Below are 26,199 nucleotides of genomic sequence, written 5' to 3'. Positions count from 1 at the left end.
GGTGGGTGAGGGAGTGGGACTGAGGGGTAGTTGGTTGAGGGGTGGGAGAGGGACTGCTGATGGCGAACAGAGATGGCTGCAAATTGCCAGTCTGAAATGGAAATAATGCTCGACCAGCGACTAGTGATAAGAAACCAGTTTCGAACACGATTCGCGGGACTCGAACAGGGTACAAACGAGTAGAGAGCCAAACAGCCTTCCTGGACCAGTGCTAATGTGATCAACAAGGCATGACCAGCTGAAACATTTCGTGCTAAAACCACCTAGCCATTTTTGGCTGTTCACTGTTCAATTATGAATCAATGGTGTAATGAATACTGTATATTAAACGAAGAATAATATTGTTAAATTGGATTTACTGCGGTTAGATTGGATTATCGTAATAAACATCGGGGAGTAACTCCATATGTAACACAGCTATATAGCTTTTTTTCAATGATTAAAATAATTATGTTCAATTATTATTGAACGAAAATGAAAATCCAAATTAAAGATTGTAAATCACCTCGAAGACTTCTGATACTACAAATATTGACAACGGGGTTAACAGCTAGATGAAAATTCGATGAGAGGTACTATCCAAAAATTATTTGCATGCCGGGAATCGAACCCGGTACCTCCTAATTGCTTCGGGGTGATTTGCAGTAGCCTATTCAATTTGGGTTTTCATTCAATAATAATAATAAATTACTCATCGATTAGCATTTGGATGAATGGAATTTCCTACTAATTTCCATCTGTATAGTTATGTCTATTCTAACAAGTGTACTCGAAAATGAATTTCAATGAATGATCCTTGGCAAACTCCACCCAGCTTAATTTTCATCTCCACCACTGAGCATTCTTTCAGAATTGAACACGATTGTCAGCTTTACCAGGGGGTATGTAGACATTGTACACCATCTAACAAGCGGGAAAAGAGTTTTTAAGGTAAGATAGTAATTCAAGATAATTAAGTGACATATTGTAACACCAAACTTGTTACTCAAGTGACACATGTTTAAAGTTTTCTTCATGGCGGATTCGTCAGTTTCCCATATTGGCAGCAAATTAATATCAAATACCTTAACTGGAAATATCACAACTGGACAATATATAGAGATCCCGATGGGAATAATTTCCAATAAAACGTTAATAAAGCATCATCTGAAAAAGCTAACTGGTGCGACAGCGGAAGCTCTGTATAATAAAGCTCATAGACTAGCCATGACTTGAGAAAACTCCCCCTCCAACACTTTCAACATTGATAAAACTGACATACGCTCATCATACAATCGATTTTATATATGTCATTGGGAACTGGATAATTCTGTTTATTCATTTATCATTTACAATCAACTTAAGGACAAAGAAACCGTCTACAGTCCAAAACTAAACTTTTATAAACTAACACACTCACCGCCAAGTACTTTCAACATGAAAATATTCTCAGCTTCCCTCACCTGGAAAAAAGAAAAACAACTTTTAGAAGACAAAATTACACAAGATTGGATTTAATAAGTGACAAAGAAACATAAAAAGTGTGCAAATCACTACTCAAAAAGTTTATAAAAGGATGACACCATTATTGAAATAAATTATTTTGTAGCACCTAGATGAGCATTACCATCCATCAGTTACATGCAGAGAAATAATCTTTAGAAAATTTGAAAGAAAATGTTAGAGATAGCCTCACAATTTAAAATGAAAGTATTCATGATTCTCCAGTCTTCAGTTTGTAGTCACTTATAGCCAGTGCAATTATTCCATGATCAACTCTTTTCTTCCAAACAACAAAATTGTTAAACACAATTAAAATGGACATGAAAATGAACCGTTTGGAGAGTAATGTAAGTTACGATCGGTGTAGAAAGTTTATGACCAAAGGGAATAGCCTGATGATGAAACCCAATAAATTAGAATGTGGCATGCCGGCTGGCCGGCCGATGGTCAATCTCTGGTGTCTGTCTGATCGTTCCTGCCGAACAATTTTCTCACCGCAGTTCTCGTGCATCAGTCAGGAGAACAGAAGAAAACTAGAAGTGGCGCTAGGCTATTATGTGTATGTACTTCATTGGAACTATTACTTGATTCTATATACATGTATAGCTGTATATACATGCTACACTATGTGTTATGCTGGAGCATGCGCTCTCGTTTGGCCCCGAGCTCCAAGACATGGATACACGCGCACGCGCACAACTTCGACCAACGTGAGCCACAAATAATAAATAAGGCCAAAAATAATACCAAACCGTGTGATCCTATCACACCAAGCCTCCCGATCCTTGTACTCTCGTTCACTCATCTATTCCTCACTAATTTATTGGCTCGATTTGAGGACCACCTTCAGAACAATTCAAGATGCGACTATTGTAGCTCAAATGTTTACTCTCTCTTCACTATTCTGATTCACATGGGGATACAGTGTGACAGTGTTCCAATACTTTATTTCAGTGTATATCAAGCAAATCAATTTCATTAAAAAAATTATTTAGAATTATGCGAAAAACTCAAAGGTTTTATGCATTTTATTTTATAACTCCTTTGAGAAATCTGAACATAATATGGTAATGACTCTACTGTCAGTTGTCAACTCCATCGTTATGTTTTCACATTATGAGAACTAAATATGTAAAAAAGAATAATTTTTGGATTAAGTTCAATTGAAAAAATATATAATATTTGACATTGAGAAATTATGATACTCCTCATTCAAATTCTGAGTAGAAAACAGTTAGTACAGTTTTCAATGAGTACTACATTATAACAAAGCTCTAAACATTTTTTTTTCAAGTAGCAGATTTCCTAACAATTGGACTTCTGAGGTTGCTTAGCATGATAGAAAAGTTGAATTGATCCAGATAATGAGGTGAAATGACTTTTTTGGTTCAGCCATTTTGAAAAACTTGCTCAATACTCTTATTTAATGTTATTCCGCAAGTTGAACTTCCACTGATGATACCAGACTCATTATAATTCTATTGCATTAAAAATGCTATGTAGATTATTTTACAATGAGCATCTAAAATGTTCTTATAGTTAATTGGATCATAAACTTGGTTAGTTGAAGTCAATCAGGTTTATGATAGCCTTTTGGATTCTATATATATGACAACTAATTTTCAATTAAACAATGAAAATGGAGATGAAGATAATAAAACTGGCTGAGTAATATTAGTCTGAAGAAATTGCTCCAAGTGGAAATGGCGAGTTCAGCGAGCTCTGTCACTTGTCACTGGAAGAGGGCTCCTTGAAATCCATCAGTTGCTGATGTCACTTTTAATTGCTCCACGACTCCTTCAGCTGCATTTGTAAGGGGTGATAATTTTTTACGAGACTCAAGTAATTTGGAGTTAGCGAAGGGTGGTTGTCTAAAAACATTTTCAACTCTCTCTAGCTATTTCTTACAATAATTAAGAATACCATATAATATGATAATAAACTATATCTTCCTCCTTTATTGCCATCTAAGGAAATTATTTAATTTTGATCTCTGTTTCTCAATCATGTATTTGAGTTGTCTATAGTGTATATGAAACATTAACAGAATCAATGCAATATTAATGATCACTATTGTGAATATTATTAAAAAAGTATCTGTTAGGAGTAAAATAGTTTTTCAATAGTATATCTTTCCTTTAATTTCATTCGATTACTTTTGTAAACGAGACATATATCCGATGGAAACCATCGTCGTGATTAAGAAAATTATCTACGAAAGCTTTTAGTACGACACTCGTTCCAAACACAAATAAAGATCTTTCTAGGATTTATGGAATTCATAGATTGACTCTCATTATTCGAATCATATTGAATAACAATTTATTAAATGATTATTGTTCTCATTATATACTGCAAATATTGAATATTATTGTATTCAGAGTTGTGTCAGTATAATACAAGAAACTTTATTCATTTATAATACCATAAAACCACACTCTGTAATTTGTAACACTGAAATCAAAATTCCTCTCTCTCTCCAGAGGGAACAAGAGTTGATGCCCGGAAATTGTTGAAATGTTGCAATAATTAATTAACGGACGGATGGCATGGTTTAGCGAGTGGAACTTCCGTGCAACTTGCATAGCGACACCTATCAAATAAATTCCACTTCCTACGCACAACTCGAGAATAAACATAGTGGTCAATAGCTCGTGCACTTATGTGGTGTGACTTCTATTCCGGTTAGAAAGTTGTGTATCAGAGTGAAAGTTAGGGACCGCTCATGGAACAGCAATCAGTTTAGTGTAGCGTCCATCTATTAGTCAAAATTTAGTTTCTTGGTCAAGATAGCACATTTCAACAAACTAACGAAATTGATAACGTGATCAAGTGTCAGGCATGAGGGCTGATCAATAAACTCTGTTGAACATAATGGATTTATTGTTAAATGGATTTCTGCAAAAGCTACAGTGTCCTATTATCAATCAAAATACCCCTACATGAATTGATAGTAAAGGTAACAACAAAGTAGTGGACTTGCTCGATATCTGTTGGAATAGAATAATGTTCTATTCTCAGAAATGAACATAGAAGTTTGATGGAGTGCATGGTTAAAGAGTTCAATGTTAGTAAAAGCGTTGAGAGTACAGAATTAGATGGGGTCATGGTGTAACAGTTGAATTATTTGTCCTATACTCTCTTCTCCTATTCCCGCTATCAAAAAATAAGACAAGGAAAAAGCTATAATCATTTTAATTTTGACCGAATATCTACTATTAAACGTGATGGAGTCGAAAGAGTTGTGATGATTGGAATATATCATCAATATTCAAAGATAACCTTCGTTACTGTTATTCAATCACTATTATATTCATAATCGATAAAATGTAGCAACAAATAGTATTATGAAAATGGGAGCCTTTATGAACATTGGCTCATTTGAATCATTCCCATAACGAGTATGAGCAAAGTAGTAGGAAATTCCAGTTGAGCCTCATTGATGAACGAGCCCCATTGCTGATTCAAATCACAAAATTATGACCTGAATATTGTCGAAATACTACACTTAATTAAACGTAGAAGCTCTAAAATAAGCTCTGGTTCAGTCCACGATAATATATCGTTCAGTATGCACAACGACGAACGATTTGCGACCCAACTTTCACTGCAAGTGTGCAGCCAGAACGACTTTTTCGAACGTGAGTTTAGTGACAACGAGATTACCGGTCCTTATATAATTTCCACTCAACAATCGAAACGGTAGAACTGTGGCATGTTGGCCACTTTGGGCATTAAACACAAACAATGGACATGCACAACTTTACTATGGAGCACAAGGTTGGTGCCACTAAAAATAGCCTAAATAAAAACGCGTGAACTGTAAAATGAGAGCCCATATCACTCTCTCTACCTCTCCATTCACTTTTTCAACGCTCATCCACAACGAACACTGTTCCTTCTCACTCTATCTCGCTTATACTCTAACCAAGAAATAAACTCTCCAGCAAGCAGCAAGTTCCCTCCAAGCAGATTTACAACTCTCACTTGAACTCATTTTAGAGTTGTTAATTGTTTACATTGCATAGTTTCTTCATTTATTTGAATGTTAACAAATTGAACTATTTGGCTCCACGGCACAGATCTACAATAATAATTAGTGAAGCATTCAATAAGGTCAAATGGTATTTTCAAATTTCAAGTTATTTGACCAGATTGATATTTCATGGAACTTCCTGAGAAAGATCTTCCTTGATTTATCAGTGGTTTTCGTTCACTAATATCGAATGCAATGCATTCTCCCCTTCTCTGTTAGTAGTGTGTTCAAATGAGCATAATATTCTACTTTTGCAATACCGTTATTTGATTATTAAGAATTCAAGTCGGCAGAATTGATAGAAGACGCTTGTGATCTCTGTATAATTAGTTAATGTTTAATAAATTACAAGCCATTCTAGGTGGTATGTTGATTGAAAACAATTTAAATTTATAGAAAATTTTTTGCATTGTAGATATTTTTCTCTCAGGGTAATGAGTCCAATCACAGCCATCTCTAGTTGACCACCCTGAGATAGCTTTGGTTCAATAGATGAACATTTTTTTGCAACATTTTATTTGATATAAAATAATACGAGTCTTCAGACTTCAATGTGATATTGATATGGAGGAAAATTCGGTTGAAGGAGTTCTGTCACTCTTAGATTTGTTTGTTTGATATTAAATCCATATTTTTGAGATATTTGACAATGTCAAGACATGTCTTACAGATAGATGAGGAGTTTACAAAATCACTGCTGGAAACTTCGAGGTTGAAATTCCATATCAATTCACACAGGATCAATATTCATTCTGAACACTTTAATTAGCTAGAAAGATTCAAGTTAGAGTTGAATAATTAAGAAGAGTTCATAAATCATTCACCCACAATTTTTCTAGGTCTGCTGCTCCTTTGCCAGTTGAATTATTCAACTGCAGAAAGTAGGCTAAGCTGTTCAAAATAATAAATGACTTAAATAGTCACCAGTCTTCAGCTATCAATCCAACAACTACTTATCTTTACAACTACCCATAAATAATAAAAATAGAGTTATACTTCGTCCTTGTGCCAGTTTTTAAATTCAAAGTTACATGATCCAGATTCTCAACTGAGCCGTCTTACTTTACTCAGTGATGAATACGCAACAGAAGCAGAAAAATGGATTATTTCTTATTACAGTAACTCTTTATAAGGGATTTCATTCATCTGATTTGAGTTTATTCATACTGTTGTACATAAACAATATTTATACTATTGTTACTACACATTCAATTTACATTATAGCCTACTACAGTATATTAAGTTTCAGGTTTGGGAAATGTATGTGTACATAAATTCCAAAACACTTGATTCAAATTTGGGTGATGTATGTGTAACATTTATATTCTCCAAACCACTTGTTTGTCTGTTCAATAGAATGAAATTGACAATTCGAAATTTATAGACAAAAGATCTCTCATTTATTTCTTTCAAAAGCTTGGTGATTGTTTGGTGAACGAAATCTTATTTACTGATTACATAATATTATTTTTGTATTGATATATATATATATATATATATATATATATATATATAGAAATAATAATTATTAATAAAGATTATTATATCAAAAAAATTATGAAAAAGATTATTTGATGGGGCATATGGCATATGAGATATGCTCATTCAACTAAGTAAGGAAAGGATGAGACCATGTATATGATGAAAGCATGAAATAATAGCAAGCAAGTGCTTTTGAAATAATATTGATAAGTAACAAGTAGCAAGCAATTTGTCTCTAATTGGATGTCAATGAGAAATGTCATATTGAATGTAACAGTTCAATTATTGTTGAGAGAAAACCAATTTGTATTCAGGCAACACGCCAGCAACTGATGCTGCACTTTCAATAGAGAGAAGTATTCCTCGTTTCTCAAAACGTTTATTTTTATTCTCAGGTGAACTTCAAATTTTCCGCCCCAGCTCCGGTTTTTTTAGAATTTTGAGGATCATATTTTTTGGTGATCGTTTCAGCAATTACATCACAATAATTATGAAATTGACCTGGAACCTGTCAATGACATGATGCAATATTTCAATTGATTGATACGATGCTACACACTGCAGTTCACATGTGTATTACATCGAGTACAGAGTAGACGTATTATTTGACATAATGATAACTGGACAATTATTATTCTGGTAATCTGTCTGTGATAAAATATCCAGAAAATCACTTTGAACAATCAATTAATCTATTATCATTATCATGAGAAACAGAATGATTCATCAATCATCTATGATCTGGATTAATTATTCACAGATCAATAATTAAATTTATTACATCAATAGCAAATCTATTATCGTTATCATGAAAAACAGAATGATTCATCAGTCATCTATGATCTGGATTAATTGTTCACAGATTTATAATTAAATTTACTACATCAATAGCAAAAATTACTAGAAAGAGGCTTACAGATCTATAATTATAAAATCATTTTCACTGATTAGTGTAAAGAGAAATATGTCTAGCCTTTCTTAAGTACGTGGAAAGGGATGATACAGTAAATGCCGGATAAATTGGAATTGAACCCCGTTACGCTTCATCAATATTCTTGATGGATAATCAACTTTTTCATAAAATCCAATGATTAGTTTGCTATCGACTTGAAGTGGCCAGTGTACGTTTTATGGTGAGTCCTAAAAAACTTGCATATTCACGAACTTTAAACGAAAAACAAACTTGGACATTGCATTGCAGATTAATTCGTGAAAATAGCCAGCTCTGAAAAGGTCAAAATAACTGGTTGCTCAGTTGTCTCAGTGCGAGAGAAAATATCACTTGGAGTCTCCGTTAGAGCAACTGCATGGGTGAAGCATATCATAAGTTGTAGCTTGTTGACTCATGATACGATGATTGAATAATAGTTCAAATCATTGGTTTGCGTCATCATTTTGTCATTTTGTTACATCCAGCAGGAACGAGAAAATCGAGAAGTATTGACACCGAATGACCGTTAATTTTATTGAGTTTACTAAACACAATAAATACGACGTTTCAGGACAGTGAGAGATTAGCGGAGTCAAGTTAAGGGAGGCTGTGAGATTTGTAAGAGTGGTTATTTTGATTTATTACAATATGCTGTCGCTACAGGAGTAAGAGGTGGAATAAGAAGTAAACAAGAAGCATCTTGTGCACATTCTCACTTGAAGAACAAAAGCAGTGAACTAATTGGGCAGCAGCCTGGAGAAAAGTGGTAATTGAATAAGAAAAAATCGTGTGGTATTTTCACAATGTGGAATCGCATGCGAAGGGACAGATCAAGGTCGTTAGTGTGTTCCTTTCCTGCTCGGAGTGGCATTCTGGCATTTGCAATGCAGCCGGCATATGGCTTCTAGTAACGAGGTTAGGGAGTGCCTTCAACAATTTTATTAAACGAACGGTTGAGCCTCATCTACAGAAGAAGTGAGTAATTTGTGGAGTTGCAAGTCGAATGTTTCATAATTATTGCTACCTCCCTCGCCAGCCAGAGTGCACGACCCGATGCAAGACCCACTATCGAATGCCCAGTACTCGGTACTCACCGAGGCTTAACGGTTATTCCGCTCACCTTCTCATACATCTCATTCGTGACTTTCCCAAATCACGCGGAAAGAGCACTCACTGATGCTGTACACTCAACGTTCTCTACGACTCCGAGAGAGGTTCTCATGAACCTTACTCTGCAAGCACCTGCTCTTATTCCTTTCAAACGATTTTCAAAATGAAACTTCAGACTTCCATATCTCAAACTCTAACTAGTTCACAAGAGTAAAAATGATTCTTTAATTCATACGTATAAGCTTACAAATGTGTCACAAGAAAGGAATTGTAATCTGAGTTAAATATTTGTAAGCTTACATATGAGCTTCCTCCGTGTTATCGATGGGAAAAAAGGATATTACTTCCATTGAACAAGTACTGTATAATTCCAAATGACTATCGCCCAAAATCATTATCACCCTATCGTTTTATAGCCTATTACACCATCATCATATTAATCAAATCATTATTGACTCTGAATTAGAGACCCTCAACAATTTGCTGTGAGCTTTGGTCGCCTCATTATTTCTAACGAAGGCTAGTAATGAGATGCTTGAAACCATACTTTCATTTTAATGAGGAAGAGAAATCATTTCCAAGATGGGCTGTACAGGCCAAAGTTGCTGTAACAAGGTAGATGGGAGTCTGTCTATTAACAAGTGCAGAACCGTCTTAGAACACTAGGATATCTAGGATAAGCTCCCAGAAATCGTTACTTCTGCTCCATTCTCTCTTCCACCCTTATTTGTTTTCGCAATTCTTGAACAGAGAAAGATTCCAGAAGAGGGAGAGTAGGTGTTTACGATCCGGAAAAAGAGGTGCATTCCGTGAGTCTGCCTCAATTTCACGCAACGCCTGAGTTCAGAATGCAGCACTAGATTAAACCAGACTTTAGAACAGGCAACACAAAATGAACCTTATTTCATCCTTCACAGGCTCCTTGTTCTTGCTTTTTTGTTGTTTTATAACAATAAGACTAAGACAGCCTACTATAAATAGAAATATTCCCTTATGAACTCTTTGTCCATCTGATTAATTTCATGAGTGTATTGACAATCAGGAATGAAATACATTAATTCAAATTTCAAATTTATACAATATTATTTTTAAGAAAATAGAATGGTGGTACCATGATTAGACAAAGGCAATCAAAAACATTGGATGTGTATTGTCTAGGACTATAAAGTTGAAGAAGGAGACCTAGATTAATCATAATTCAAGATGATAATATTTCAGTGTAGTGAAATGTATTCAGTACTATGGGGCTCAGACTATTGAATCTGTCAAGTTAAAGTGGGACCCTGATTGGGAGCATTGATAGAAGACACTGACTGTTAAAACAAAGGAAGGCAATCTGATAACGGTATTGATTTCCAACGAAAATTATAAATGTAAGTGACACTTGAATTGACTGTCAATCAAATGAATAGTCTCTATTATAATTTAACTGAATTGATATCTTGTGACAAGAAATCCCTTCATAAATGGATGTATAATAGGCTACATGCAGACAATAGCACATTGAATATCTTATTATTCAACTGTCAGTGTGAACCTTGTGAATTATTTAAGTAAAAATTGAATAATTTGAGTGTTAGCAATATGTTACTATTTCAGGGGCTGCCCCCCCTTACAGTGAGTGGTTTGGACGCAGACTGCGTCCTTAAAATTCATAGGAGGGATCAAAAAAGGTCAGAAGTGTTTAAAAAACATTTTTCTTCGTTCCAATGATTGGTTGAGGGGGGAAAATAAGCTTATTGAGGATGGTGCGTCCATGGGCTTGGGAGGGACACCCCTCCTATTTAATATATAATAACAATATTATACTATAAAAAATAATACAGAATTTTCAGCTTTGTACGGTACGCTGTAAATCCCGATGACAGTTTATTGCTGAATATGAACAATTGTCGAAGAGATTACATGCATATTATATTAATCTCTATATCTATAAAAGGCTAAGCCCCGACAGACTGAAATCACACCACAGCCCAAACTACTGAGCCTACAAACTTGAAATTTTGCACAATTGTTTATGATAGCCTCAAAACATCCACTAAGAAAGGATTTTCAGAAATTTGCCCCCCTGAGGGAGCTGGGGCCCCCAAAAATTTTGTACTTTTTAACCGCTCATTGCACAGCAAAGTCATGAGGAACTTTTTTGTTCAGCTACGAAAAAATATTAGATCTATGCAGAAAAATTCCGACCAGGAGCAGAGAGGGGTCCAGGAGAGGGAATTTTTTGAAAATTTTCTTGTAAAATCACACTACAGCTCAAACTAAATGGCCGACAGACTTAAAACTCTGCACAAATATTCTTCAAACATGCTAGACGCACACTAAGAACGGATTTTGAGATATTTTGCCTCAAGAGTTTCAAAGGATGAAAAAGGATCCTATTTAGTAAGGTTATGAACATGGTAAGGTGAATGCCATATGGAACTGATATAATTGACACATGATATTCTAACATATGTTGTAATCATTGAAAAGCTTAAAATAATTTTATCAATCAGCTGATCGAATTTAATTTTCTGTGGATCGAAAGCGCGTGTTTGTTCCATTGTTGTATGCTTATGCTTGGCCTTCTATCAGCTGTATATGGAGTTTCATACATTCCGATTAGAACTGAGCGCAGAGATTTTCTTTGGTTAGGAGTTTGTTTGATAATTCTTTTTTCAAATTTAAATTTTATTGCAAACAAAAAAAACATTGAAAAATTTCTTAATAGACAACAAGATTACAAAAACAAGATGTCAAACATAAACCTACATTTATTTGTAGCACGGCCAGAAAAAGACAAACTTGAGTACTATTAGCCGTGAGTTCATTCAATATAACTTATACTTTTGTGTTAATATTTTGTGAACAAAAAGTACGAGTTGATGAGAGATGTGAGTAATTTCTTTTATTTGATCTAAATGGTTATTCATATTGTAGTAGTCTGGGTCACTTCAATCATAGTTTCAGTTCTGTAGTTTAAACATTTTTTTTTCAAATCACTTTCAAAAAGTTCATGTAGTACCTACTATTGTGTTTGAGACAGCTCTGGGGCTATCATAGTTTCACAACTATTCTGTTCCACACTCCTATCGCTTGCAGTCGTTAACCATATCTATAATAAAATAAAGAGTTGGCTTATACACGTACGGGATAGGAAAATTATTCTTGACGCATCATCACGTCTGAACTACTGGAATAATTAACTTGAAATTTTGCATGTAGGCTACATTCTTAATTAACCAAGGATGGTTATAGGCCTATTTTCAATTCTTTAAAATTTCATTACGTCAAGTTTTCAGATTATCAAGTTTGAAAATAGATCCTTGCGAAGCACGGGTTCCTGCTAGTAGCCTATATGCATTTACAATAATTGATAGACTGTCATGGAGGATATTTGAGAACTATATTCCCCAAGAAGCGTCTTGAAGTACATGAGGTAGGAATCCACCAATTCGATCACATAAGTAAATGAATTATGCTTGCTTAAAGTAAGAGATGTTACAATGGATGCTATCAAGTTATAGAGAAATAGGAATGGGATTAATGACAATAGCCGACAAAAGTAGCGACGCTCCAGACCACAAGGCTGCGCTACACTTTTGTCTATTACTGATACTGTATACCATATATTATTTCTATATACCATTACAGTGCTGAGCATTATACTGATATGTATTGGAACATTTTTAGAAGGAATGAAAAGAAAGAATACTTTCAGTAAAATATTCATTCGGAACAATTCTGTCTATTCTCTTTTTATCTAGACAGCTGGCAAGAAAAAGAATTCTAAAACTCTCCTACAAAGGAGATTATTAAGAGTTCACAATATTCATTATCAAACAAAGCACAAGCCGAGTTCTTTACCTTTGCTATTACAAAATAACGCTTCGGTGATCAAATTTCATTCTATTTTGATCAAACTCGCTTGAGATGCCATCCGTGAATACTGTCAATGTATTTTAATAAAGTTAATATTCAAAAGTTCTTCTTGCTCTGCCTCACGCAAGGATGGACGATTTTCCCCTTTTAAATAGTAGAGTTTTTTCTTAGCAATGATGAGTTGTCCACTTGAAACAGCAACGACAAACCTGTTTTCTTCTCCGTTTGGAGATTTGTAATCACGATAATATTCTGTATACGTGACCTGTGGAGCATATATTGAGAAAATTCATATCTTGATACCTGGTGAGCCAACCTTTTTTTGCTAGAGAGCAGCTATAGTTGTTTCCAGTTCTATGAGAGAAGTTAATTTGATATTAAACCCGCTTGAAACTTGGGATCTACGACTAATCTGATTAGCCTGAATGAGTAACTCAGTTATAAGCACGTTTGTACTTTAGGTTGAATCGTTGAAATTCTTCTTACTACAACAGAATGGTTCCTCTCATAAATCTCATACCAAAATCTTTTAGCAAAACAGAAACAGGACGTTTCTTGAACCTTCCATTTCTTACATTCATTGTGATTTCCATTTGAACCATCTTTTTTGTCATGTTCTATTATTGACGTTTTTAGAATTAGTACTAACAAGAGATGGTTATTCGAAAATTTTAAAACAAATGTACCATAATTTGACGGGTCGTCATTATTCCAATGAATTGTATATTAGGAGAAATATTAACACTCCTCCATGTCTGACACTTTAGGAATCTGAGAAGCTATCAATTCATTCTTCAATTCCTTCTTCTTAGCAGGCTAAAACATGAAATTGAGAGAACCCTCAAGCTCCTCCGTGAGTATTAATTCCTGAATCCCTATTTTCTATTTTGAATTGCTAAATATAAGCGGATTGGCTATCAGACTCATCTGAGGATTCAGCCTACTCTCAAATTCAATATTATACACCATTATTCATAGTCCCATATACCAAGAAAGTCCCATCGAGACCCTTTTCAGGTAACGTTACTCGGTTGAGGAGGCTTTCTCTCAAGATGGATGCTTTGGAAGGAGAAAGATTTATGAAATATGGAGTGTAGAGAACCCGCAGGGCCATCTTCAGTTTGTTTCATCTTATTCATTGAATCGAAGTTCTTCAACAATTTCTTCTAATGAACTGAGCAACAAAAAATCCGAAGGTCTATCAATTTCTTTTGAGGTGTCAGCTAATGATAAATTAGTATTTTCGGTTCCCGGTTTCGGAGTATATTGTTCGGTTCCCTTTCCCTCTCAACACAGCACAGCTTTGAAGTGAGACGTCATTCATCGACTGGCCTATACGATCATAAATTACGTCACCAACAGTACTATATGAACTTGTTCAAGCACTGTGTGACGGAAATCTATTTGAAAAGTCTCTAGCCAACTTCTGACTTCTCCACCGATATCCAATGTTTTATCAAAACTTAGGTAGCCTACTCAACGATGGTGTTAATATTCTGTTTTGAGCTATACACAAGCAACTCAGCTCGTGTGATCTTTATTTTGCTTGAATTTCACCACATATTTTTGAAATGTGTTAGGCGGAAGGTGCAGATCTATAGATTATGGTTCAGAGCTTTAGAGGATTGGAGCACAGGATAATCTTACAAGAAAAGCCTTTCGTAGGTTATCTGAGAGCTGGGTGAAGGCTATAAATGTATCGCATTCAAATCAATCCTCTTCATCTTCAAAGAACAACTTCTTTTGAAACTGGATAACATACCGTTGTTTTCATTCGTGAACAAACCTATCTGCAGTGAATCTTTGAGGTTGCGGAATGGATACAAAGGGAAAGGCTTTCAAGAAGGGAGTTGCCAGTTGAAAAAGCTGAGATGAAATCTTGACCTTGGAGAGGGACAAAGAATATTGTCTAGAGACATAGGAAAAGAGCAGAACAAAGGGGGTTGAGCTGGCTGACCAGGGGACGTAAAGCAGGTGAAATATGTGCCACTCTCGCACTCGGCCACAAATCAACTTCGGGAAGCAAAGCAGCCTACAACAACAACAACAGCAACAACAGCGGTGTGACTTACAAAAACGGCGAAATATACCACATCACTCGCGCACGCGCGCGCACCTTGGCCGACGTAAATCATGAACAACCAACGGATCGGTTTCTTCGAGAAGAACACGCAACGACCGTGAAATTATAACCTATAAATATAGATTTTAATTAACATTTTTATTACTCTGTCTTGGCTTTATGGTTGTAAATACAAATGGTTTTATCTATATTTGATGCATGGAGCCAGTCTTGACCTCTGTTGAAGAGTTGATGCATCATTGATATCAGGAATGTGAGCTAAACTTTCATTTTGCAGGTGGATCTTGAAAAAAATGATCACTTCATCTCCTGAACTGCAAGATTTCAGTATAAATTTTATAAGTAGGCCTTTATTATCGTATGATTTTTATGATTTACTATTGAAACACATCACCCTTACAACGTATTTCATTTGAGTTGGAAACGACGAGATTCAATTTCATCTGGTTGAATCAGCCATGACAGTTGTTTTATATCAGTGGGGATTGTAAAATTTTTTTAATAATATTAATTAGATAATATTGTATGATAATTCAGAGAAAAATCATAAGTTGATGATGAACTTTTTACACTATTATAGATTTGACGATTCAAGATTTAAGCTGATTTGAAATGAGAAAAATAATGCAATTTCAGTAACAATATATATCATATTATGATACAATATAAAATATAAATACAGCATGTATTGTTACAACTTTAGTAACAATATAGTACAATTTATCATATGCTGTATTGTTTCTAAAATTGTAATAATTCTGTAATTGCAGTTGTTGTAAATGTAGACTAATAATTGTGGAACTGCTGTGCTTCAAACCTGTTCAAATACTGAAGAAACTATAGATGATTCAATTTTTCATTATTAGTTCACTTCTATATCCTAAATAAATCAAAACGCATGCACATGACAAAAATAATATAATGTCTAAAAGCTGCAATGGCCACAAATTGATGCATGAATTGAACCAATGTACTTCAATCCGCCATATTGTACAGAAGTACTTGCAACGCAATTGTATCACGAAGGATGTTTTCAAATACACTACTAAAACATCCAACTGTTACTTTGGATGTGAATAAGTTTCAAACGCTGAAATGCATGCCTGAGAAGTAAGAAAAAACAGTAAACGTCGTGCAGATCCTCAGGCACCTCACCTGTAATACTTTAGTATTTCAGAGCTATTAAGTTGCTGTTTCTCTGATGTTAGAGCTCACTCCTTGAAAACGAAACGAACGATAATAATGGACCAATTCAACTGCAAAATGCCACTCAACTACGCATACTTATCTCTGCCTGAGAAGGAAGATTAAACCTGGCATTTCTGTCTTCTCAGACCTGAGGGTTAAGACACATTTCACGTTTCACACGAAACTACAAAGCGAGAATCTCCTCCCCTTATTCTCCATTTTCAAAAGGATCAGTGCCATGTTCTGAAACGCTTGGAATCTCTGAAAGATATTTTTGAAAGCGAGAAATTCACGAATTCTTATCTTCAGTTGCTTAGAGCAAGATATCATCAAGATCTAGCAACATCAAGATGTATTAGAAGTGAATAAAGTCAGTGGAGGACTGACATTTTAGAGATAACATAAATGACATACTTACATATTAAAATGTATAGGGGTTTAAAAACCCTTCAATATAATATCGTTTATTCAACACAACTGAGAGCGACGAATTATTGAAAATGATAATGTGTTCATGAAGTTGTTACTCGTATGTGGTTTGATATTTTCTAGATAGTATTGAAGATAGATTGAATAAACAGTCGGTAAATTATATCCCGTCACCTAATCCTAAAAGTATATTATTATGAAGCTATATAATAATCTAGATTTCTCATAACTACTTGATCTTCCAGCATTTATCCATTTAGTATAACTATTGTCAATATTTACGCTGTCTGTAGAAAATGATAATACAACAGAAAATATACATTTAATATAGTTTCTCATTCAAAATACATATTCATGACTTTACCTTCTCGAAGTGCAAAATCCTCCTAACAAGTCTTCCACGTCCACATACAAAGCAAACACATTCAAGCATTCTAACAATCAACTACTAAACTGTTCACATAATTTGATACACGAAGCCAATACAAATTATCAAAGAGTTGACAATATTTTATATAGAGCTTGTTACTGAAAGATACACGTTGACACACAGTTGACATCAGCTGCCAATAAGATAGTTTCCAATATTATGACTGTGAGCGTATCAGTAATCACATTTAGTATAGTACCTACACGGTATTCTCACTTGTGAGAGATAAATGGTTATTGCGAATAGCAACAACTGTGAAAGAAGAACTGTTAAAACAATGCTATATTCAACAAAGCGTTCAGAGGGATCCCCTTCCTCAACTTTGACAAGGACACACACACGCGTCAGAATCATTAGAACAATGATTCACTCAGACATTCAACATAATCAACAAATAATGAAACTTCAGCTCAAAGTATGGAACCAGTTGAATAGATAACATCAATTAATTAATAATTTGAGAATGTAGCACTAAAGATATGCTCATCTAGCAAAATTCTTTTTCAAGTACTATTTCTTTTTTTTGAAGCGAAGGAAAAGAATGATCAAATCTATAGTTTTTTCACACATTCTGGCTCAAGTCTCGATGCTGTTAAATTGAGTCTAATTATTTATCCAAAAATGTCAATTACCTTTCTTTAGATAATTTTTGTTAATTTTGATAGATGCTCTGTTTTGATATTTTTTTTGTAAAGCAGGAATGTAAAGCTTAAATAAGGAATCAAATTATTATTAGAAACTGAAATATATTTACCCTCTCATGATCATACATGTGTATTTATTCTCGTTGACAAATAAAGAACTAATAATAACTATGAGTACCTTCTGATTTATGTTAAGAGAGTATTAATTCATAGTAATACTACATTGACTGTGGAAGTATACAAAATTTCACTACGAATGCAAATCGGCAACGTTTGTTTGGGCCCATTTTTTCCCTCATTCAGATCAACAATAATTTGTACTTGATTGCTTATTTAGTTACATTATTATGGGTTTCTGTATGAGCCACCTGAAATATGATGGAAGAAAACCATCCAGCTTTCGAGAATAGACATTGGAATATTATTAGATATAATTAGATTTTATAGTTAAGTAAATATCCATACTTGGTGAGAATATTCACTTGAGTTCATCAATATTTCCACCCTATTAAAATGCTTGTTGGTTCAATGTTCGTTCATCTCAGATTAGGATATGTATTTTTAACGATGCTAAAGGACTTCACGGAATATGACGAGGAAATATGGAGACGTTGAGATGTAGCTCTAGGAAATAAAAAGTAAGGAGGGCGTGATGATGATGATGATATCGATTTATCCGGTATCACGAAATGGTTTTTTCAAAAGCTCATCGTTGCAAAGCATGAAATTGTTAGCGTACCTTTCAACGACTGAGACACGCCCGGGTCGAGCAGAGTACCAATCGGATATTATTCCAAGGGGTTTATCGGCAATGTGAATCCGTTTAATGACTTTCCCAAACACTTTGCACGAAAATCTACTCAACTTGCCTCCGTTCGACCGTCCCATTCAGTTTCAACAAATGTCAATCCAAATGTTTGAGTTTGATCTGCGCGCTCATACAGGCTCCCCCCCCTTCTCTCATCGCAAAATCCTCTAAACCCACTATTTCATTACCTTCTCAACATCATTTTCGTCAATACCGAATTCTCGTCATGCAGTTCAAGAATCAGAATAACTTTCATTATTTCATGAGTAGGAATGAGTTCATATTCTAGGATAAGTGAACCATATTTTCAGTTAATATTACAACAAATTAGACGAAAATTTATTGTAAATGTGATAAGTGAATATGGTGTTATGATATGACATTCAATAAGTATCAGACTAGTTATGCTTGGAATTAATTCAAACGTTTAGTATGAGATGGAATACTGCATTTGACCACAATATCATGAGATTCAATTTATGCTAGCTTCTAAATTGGAGATTTTATTCGAGATTTATCTAGCTAAGATTTGTCTGTTTATAACTGTGTATCTTGCTGATACTACATTATGATATAACTTTTTCAGGTTTTCAGCAATCTATAGTAATATTACAAAGATAACTTGAAACAAGTTATTATTATTCTATTCGAATCCAAGATTGTTTTCTGTTGTAACTACGAGAGTTTTTAACATTCAGATTGGAAGACTTATATTATAATGAATAGTTGTTGTGATTGTACCTATTTGGTGTGTATGAATAAATGCGTTCTTGAATGGAATTCAGCTCTTATAGAACGGAACTTAATGAAAAATCTCCGCAACTATACAGAAATTTTATAAAAATGTAGTTCTCAACTCTATCAAATTGTTGACAGTGGAGTTTTTGAGAGTAATGTACTTAGAAACCTGATTTAACCAAACATTCTCTCATCTTTCCCTTTTTCATTATTCCAAGTCTTCCTCGAGAACAGGATATAATCAAGATCACATAATGAGATTAATTTGTGTAAGTTTCACCAATCGTTCTAATTATGTTTGATACTTGATGCTAATGGGATGACAGAAATAATGATGTTCCTACTTGGATCAGCCTACTAAAGCGAAGACAATTCGGAGAAATGCTAGCGTTGGTTCCGGTTGGTGAAGCACGGGAGCATCGTTAGTGATGATTGAGACGAGCCAAGTGGATAAGATGGGACTCGACATCCTTAATAACTTGTAAAAATCATAAAGGCGTACTTTCCCGGACATCCACATCCAATTTCCTGATAAAAAATCAAGCTAGAAATTTATCCAAGTGAGAATACACGCACGTTCCATCCTATTTCAGCTACAACGTGCTACGTTAGCATTGATTAAACAATTAAGTCAGTTGGTTAAGATCATCCAAGTGACCCAGTCTCATATTCACCCTTGAAGTCACCTTCAAAACTCATTATTTGTCCTTCATCCTAGATATTAGAAGACGATATAAGGCAAATATCGTGGTATATCTATAGAAACATCACAATATGATTATAATGTGAGCACTCATTCATTGTTTCGAGATTGGTCTGACATCTGGAAAAAGTATTCATATGATATGGAAAAGGATAAATTTTGTCTATCCCTTGAGCTCCATCAGTATCTATCATCAAAAACCGAGTAAAATGTATTTCATCTCTATTATTCATCTTCATCTGAAAGTAGACTAGCTACTAGCTGCATCTATAATTTCAATATTTGGAGTACGAATAATTCTATTTTCTAATTAAATTAAACAATCATTCATTTCCCAACAAGAAGGTTTTTTCCACTAACAGAATAACGAAGGTAGAAAGATCACGATTTTCACCAATAAATGCTGTTCTCTTCCAATGTACATGTATTTCCCCGCATCGGAAAATCTGATCGGATTCATTTCTCAACACATTATTAAATGTTCCAACAACCAATTATATTTGAAATAAGAAAGATAGCTCCAGAAAAATATCAGGTTCTTTTGAGCCATGTCTATTTTCCACTCTTGTAGCTTCGTTTTATTCTACTAGCTCATTTTTTATTTTTGAAACACTCTTCTGCAGAAGTATTGTAACAGGAATATTGCTCATTAAGAAGTATGATCAGGTGAAAAATTCTCTCGTTATTATTCAGCATGACGATTGAGTTTTCTCTGTAAAAATAGATGAATAAATGAGGAGTGAGGAGATGAGATTTATTTGCCAAGGCACTAATAAAAGGTATGTTTGCCTCCAAAGATAGCTCACTCGGAATGTGAAAGTCAGGGAAGGAAGGTGTGAGCCATCAACACATGGAGCCGGAGACACAATGGCATCTCAGCTTCGATGATGAATAGATTCTACACAATCAATCAATCAAAGAGTAGGGAGAAAGAGAGAGAAAGAACCCGTCTTTGCTCTTCGTGGGGAGAGAGCTCGAATATTGCCTGTCTTGTGACGATAGATGAGGTGGAACCAGGTTGATGTCAACAATATTCCTTTCAGTTGATATCCAAATATAGAAATCGTTTTCCAATATCAATAATCTTATATCATTAGTACCAGGGGATATTAACGTAGAAAATAGATACATAAGATAGAAAATTATGAAGTCTGTAGTGTGAGTATTTGAGCTATTCAAAGAAGGTGAACATTGTAAAGTGAACATTGAAAAACATGTTATTAAGTTTCCCGGGCTGACAAATAATTTCTGAATAGTAGCGCTCATCGAATTCCCATCTAGCTGTTTACCCTGTTGTTAATATTTGCAGTAGCAGAAGTCTTTGAGGTGATTTACAGCATTTAATTAGGATCTTCGTTTAATAATAATTATTCATTAATTTGAACAAATGCAATTTCTAATTTATTTCGATCTGTAAACATGTTATTGTTATACCTTAGTAAAGATGTTGATTATTCTAAGATTTCAAGAGTAATATTGTGTTCCATAATCACGGAAAAGACAATGAAGTTGTTTGCTCAGCAGTGAGAATCATAATGTAGTGACGCAGATTGAATGAGTGACATGGTTTCGGTACTCCCGTTGGAAAGGTGTCGACAGCATGAGGCGAACTCCACTGACTGTTGCGAGGTTACTGGGGGTTGGAACCAACTTGAAACTCTAGGTTTCAGGTGAGATTTAGCTACGTGAAAGACTTAGATTCATCATCTACTCGAAAGACTTAATGTGAATTAAAATTGATTAAGAAATTCTACCACAAACAAATGCATAGAGAACTAACTGACATTTGAGATCAAAAGAGATTTTTCTGTTGGATATGATACCCAGATAGGCTTCAAGCTTGTGCTTGGGTAATGAGCAGGAGTATATGCAGTTTGCATATTTTTTACTGAACTTCAATATAATCACATACATGAGCATTGTAATAATCATAGATAATTTTTGTCATAGAATATCCCTCAATCAAATTATGTCTATTATTCAAATAATCCTGTGTTTTAATGAGAAGAAAATTATTTAATCATTCCCAAGTAACTGTGAAATACTTCTTCTCCCTCCAGCTTGGAAAATAAATTTATCCAACTTGGTGTGGGCAATATATCAATGGAAATATAATTTATTGCGCAGGAGTTATATCGTGCATATCAACACTCTGACTCGACACTGGTCTCCCCTAACGCTGGGACTTTATTCAGCTGGAACATTCGGTGAGGTAAGAAATTAATATCCTCTCCACTTGACGCCTACCTGAGGAGAATGGCTGAAACTCGAAGAAGCTGATGGTGATCTAAAGTGCCTGTAAAATGCCTCCAGTTTATTCGGTAATAAGCAGTTATATATCATTACGACGAGGCGTCAAACCAGCGTTTCCAGGCAAAAGCCAAAGCCGGTCTCCTCTCCACTTCTTCTTCATCTACTTGCACCGCCTCTCACATTCCGTTTCTTAAAAATATAATCTTCTCTTTATTCTGATTATTCTCCTGAACCTGTCCTCTGGCGATTTTCCCCTCAATTACAGCATGACCATTCATTTATCTACGACAAATTGTCGGAGTTACCATTGGAGATTGATGTCGCTTACGTGGGATAATTTATAGGCTACCCATTTTTCGGCCTGGCAACAATAACAGATACTTGAGGCGATGCGTTTGGTTTGCTTCGCCTCTTTTATCTGGTTTCTCTTCATTTAAACATTCAGAATTTTTTTTCTCTCTCTCTCTCCGACCTTCGTAATATCACTATCACTAAACCGACCTCTATATAGAACAAAAAAGTAGATCGGTCTATCAGGATATACTTCGAAGCTCATGGCTGATAAACTCAACATCTACTGGAATATCTTATTGTATTCTCGACTTATTATAACTGTATAGTTAATGTCTGTAAGAACTCCATGTTTTCATATTTGGAAATTTTATTAGAGAGCTTTGACATGAATCAATCGAGCAAGAAACCAAACTATTAGGTCTTAGAACCCAAAATCTGGAAATGTTGACAGAGTATGAGTCCTGCTCCATAGGCCGTACCAAGAAAAACTTTTTAAAAATTCGGTATTTCAATATAAATATGATCTCAAAGGTGACTGCTGAGAGTCAAATCCCTTCATAGGGTGTATTATTGGAAGAGAATAAGTCCTAATGGACTACAGCTGTGTTTTTTCATTCTTAAATTGTTTTTTCCAAGAATTGAATTTCTCTGTGAGTCCTCGTCATAGAACGTCATAAAACTATCTAGTTAAAACTATATTATTCAATACACTAGGATTCAGTGAGGATCGGATTCTCTTGCACTAATTTTTTTGTTTATCCTGAATTATAAGGATCTCGATTTTGAATATGTTTAGACACATAAAGCATTTAAACTTGTAGAGATGACTGTGGAAATGAGTACATTTGCTTGTAAATGCAACAGATCTTTTTCGAATATTTCAGTTGAACGGAACGCTATGATACTTCAAGAGAATTGAAAGCTAGTTATTGTTAATACACAGTCACGTCAAAATCATGTTTCTAGAATGGGTTGCATTTCTCCAACGAGAGGAGAAGATTATTTCAATCAATGTAGCAAGCGAAAAAAACGTATGACATAAAACATGAATTATGCAGTATCATTGAAAGTAAAAACTAACCATGTGAGTTAGATCATACTAGCATAGCAGGTTGGCTTTGTTTTTGTACATTAATCACACAACAAAATAAGAATCAATCAAGAGAAATAAAATTATTATGTTCTTCAATACTTCAAACTAATAGCATGATTGTATTGCATGTATGTATAACTGACCAATTTCTCAGAGCTGCATTTTACAAGCATGACGAAGAGATTCCAAGTTGTATCTAGAAGTTAGATGAGTGACAATGTTTCTAACCAAGTTTAAATTAGCACTAATTCAACAAAACTGTAACAGAGCACATTCTCAAACATTAGAATCGATCTTACGGTGGCAAGAGTCAACCAACTACTGAATACAAGTAAATTAACGAAGCACGTTTGCTCTCATCTCAGCAAACTTTGAGAGTGGAAGATTGAGAATGAAGTAGTAGAGGTGGATAATTGAGATAAGTCTAGTTAACACCTGGGTGAATCTCTTTCTTTGTGTATTTCCGATGTTCATTTGTCGCCTATTATAGAATGCACAGAGAAAACCGAAACAATAAGAATTCGCCAAACTCTGAATACATTCAATAGCTATACAATAACTATAGAATAAATCAAGCCATTCTGATCGACAAACTCATTTCGACTACACTTCCACTACTCTCTTTGCCTTCTTGCAAACTGACGTCAATTATTAAAGTTCAATGTCATGGCCATGGCATACTTAATTATTAGCACTGATTGCAAATCATTTATAAGATGACATAATGTGTAATTTCGAAAGATTCAATCAATAGGACGACACAGATTTACAATATCCCACATACAGTATTCTCAATAGAAAATGTACATTTCGAACCTTCAACTTGTATTCTACAATTTTTCCTTGAATTGTCTCATTATTTGAGAGAATCTAATCTTAATTTTTTACAGTTGAAACTAGAAAAAATTTCACACTCTAATTGAATAAGCATGGATTGAATACCTGGAATTGGATTGCCTAAAGCGTTTTCACATTAGTGAAGATTTTATTTCATTTTGTAAAACTCAAGAAAATGAAGGGAACATCCACACAGATCAAAACATTAACTTTAGTATTGGAATTTGAATGAGCTGTGCAAATAAATTCATGTAGATTGAAATTACTGAGGATTGCATTTATTTATTCACAACATTTAATTTGGATTTTCGTTCAACAATAATATTATAAATTCATATGATTGAAAAATTCAACTATAAATAGCCAACAAAAGAAGTATTAAAAAGGAGCCTGTATCCAGAAATTAAAAAATTAAATATAATTTTCAAAGTCTAATTAGCTAATTTACTTCTAAACATCTACTCAGTTACATTACAATTAATTTTCGGTAGATTTATTTGAAAACTGATGAGTTGATCTCACTCAATGCAAGAACATTGCAATAAATGTTTGATGACAGCTAAAGAGCACAGCTGCATAATAGCTGCATTGGTATGAAGTGGCTTGGCCATAGCAGGTCGAGGCAAACCGCGTCTTGAGAGCAACCGAAGCAGAAAGCAGGCCTATCAACGGTTTCCAGTGCATTCGGCGACCTTCATCTCTCTAACCTAGCCAGCACCCGCCAACCCCCACCCCTCATCAGCCACCCGCTCCAAGCAAAACACAACTCTCACTGGTTTCGAGTGTGAGCCACCATCCGCCCACGTATCCGATCCGACCAACTTCATTCACAAACCGCAACGAAATTTAGCGTGGCGCCCATCCCACGCATCCAAATACTACTGCTCGTTCATACACAGCAAACATTCATTCATTGAACTTGTTGCAGATGGACCTTGACGCAAGGTGAATGAAGCAGTTATTTTTATCAACTGGAGTGTAATCGGTCATAACCAAACTCGGTTATACTTTGCATACAGAATCATCAATGCATCATTTATGTGTTTCTTTCATAGAAGGTTAAAAGCGAGTATACGCTAATACGTATGTATTAACCTACTTTCTTTGCCAGATTTGAGTCGAAATTGAAAATAACAATGCATTGATTCTTCAAACTAATGATTGGACAGCCCGTTTGATTCCAAAATAGAATCATTGAATGATTGGTTGTAGCGTATCTGTAAATAGGATATATGGAAGATATAACCTGGATACTACTGGAGGGTGAGATGCATGTCTAAACTGTAGTCCTATTCAACTTGACAGTTTGAAGTCAAGTTGAGATAAAACAATTCATTATCATTTTCAGTATCACTGATTTTGGTTGGATAGTTTAACATTTCCACATCCCACTTGATATCAATAATACGATAATATAGATTTGAGTGATAAATGTTAATACTTAGGGTTGGTTTCAGAGCAAACAACTTTGGTGTTACATACAAGTATATTGTAGCCTACGAGTATTAAGAAATGGGAATTCCTTAGAAGCCGAATAGATGGAGCATGCGGTCTTGAACTTGAATAGCATCTCTAGCATTGGAATTACTTCACTATCAAGTTGGATTTCAAACTCCTCACAGCGAGTTTCACCCTCGATAGATATGCAGTATTGATATAGTCAACTACAAACATGAGATAACTCCTTCGCAGTCTCAAAACTTTGATTTCAACTTAGTATCTATTGCAAAGTTCAAACCACTTCGTCAAACAATAGCATTCAAGTTCAGTAAATGGGAACTCGAAGCTATTCGT

At 34.7% G+C, this 26,199-nt stretch overlaps 1 protein-coding gene across 4 annotated transcripts in view; it reads right to left on the bottom strand.

The window, feature by feature from the left end:
• The window catches only part of LOC111050019 (venom dipeptidyl peptidase 4), an 84,796-nt gene that overhangs the window by 26,161 nt on the left and 32,436 nt on the right, over nucleotides 1–26,199 (bottom strand). Inside the window, exon 1 of one of the 4 annotated variants that reach the window (XM_039424688.1) lies at nucleotides 23,712–24,176. The exons of 2 other annotated variants lie outside the window; for them this stretch is intronic. In XM_039424688.1, coding sequence (XP_039280622.1) covers nucleotides 23,712–23,741 — 30 coding nt within the window. In that variant the 5' untranslated portion in view covers nucleotides 23,742–24,176. Of the gene's footprint in view, nucleotides 1–16,969; nucleotides 17,054–23,711; nucleotides 24,177–26,199 lie in introns of those variants that run through there. One more of the 4 variants, XM_039424686.1, reaches the window with a different exon arrangement.

The sequence above is a fragment of the Nilaparvata lugens genome, chromosome 3, assembly GCF_014356525.2.
Source record: "Nilaparvata lugens isolate BPH chromosome 3, ASM1435652v1, whole genome shotgun sequence".
In the NCBI taxonomy this organism is placed as follows: Eukaryota; Metazoa; Arthropoda; class Insecta; order Hemiptera; family Delphacidae; genus Nilaparvata; species Nilaparvata lugens.
This window is presented reverse-complemented; position numbering and strand designations above follow the sequence as displayed.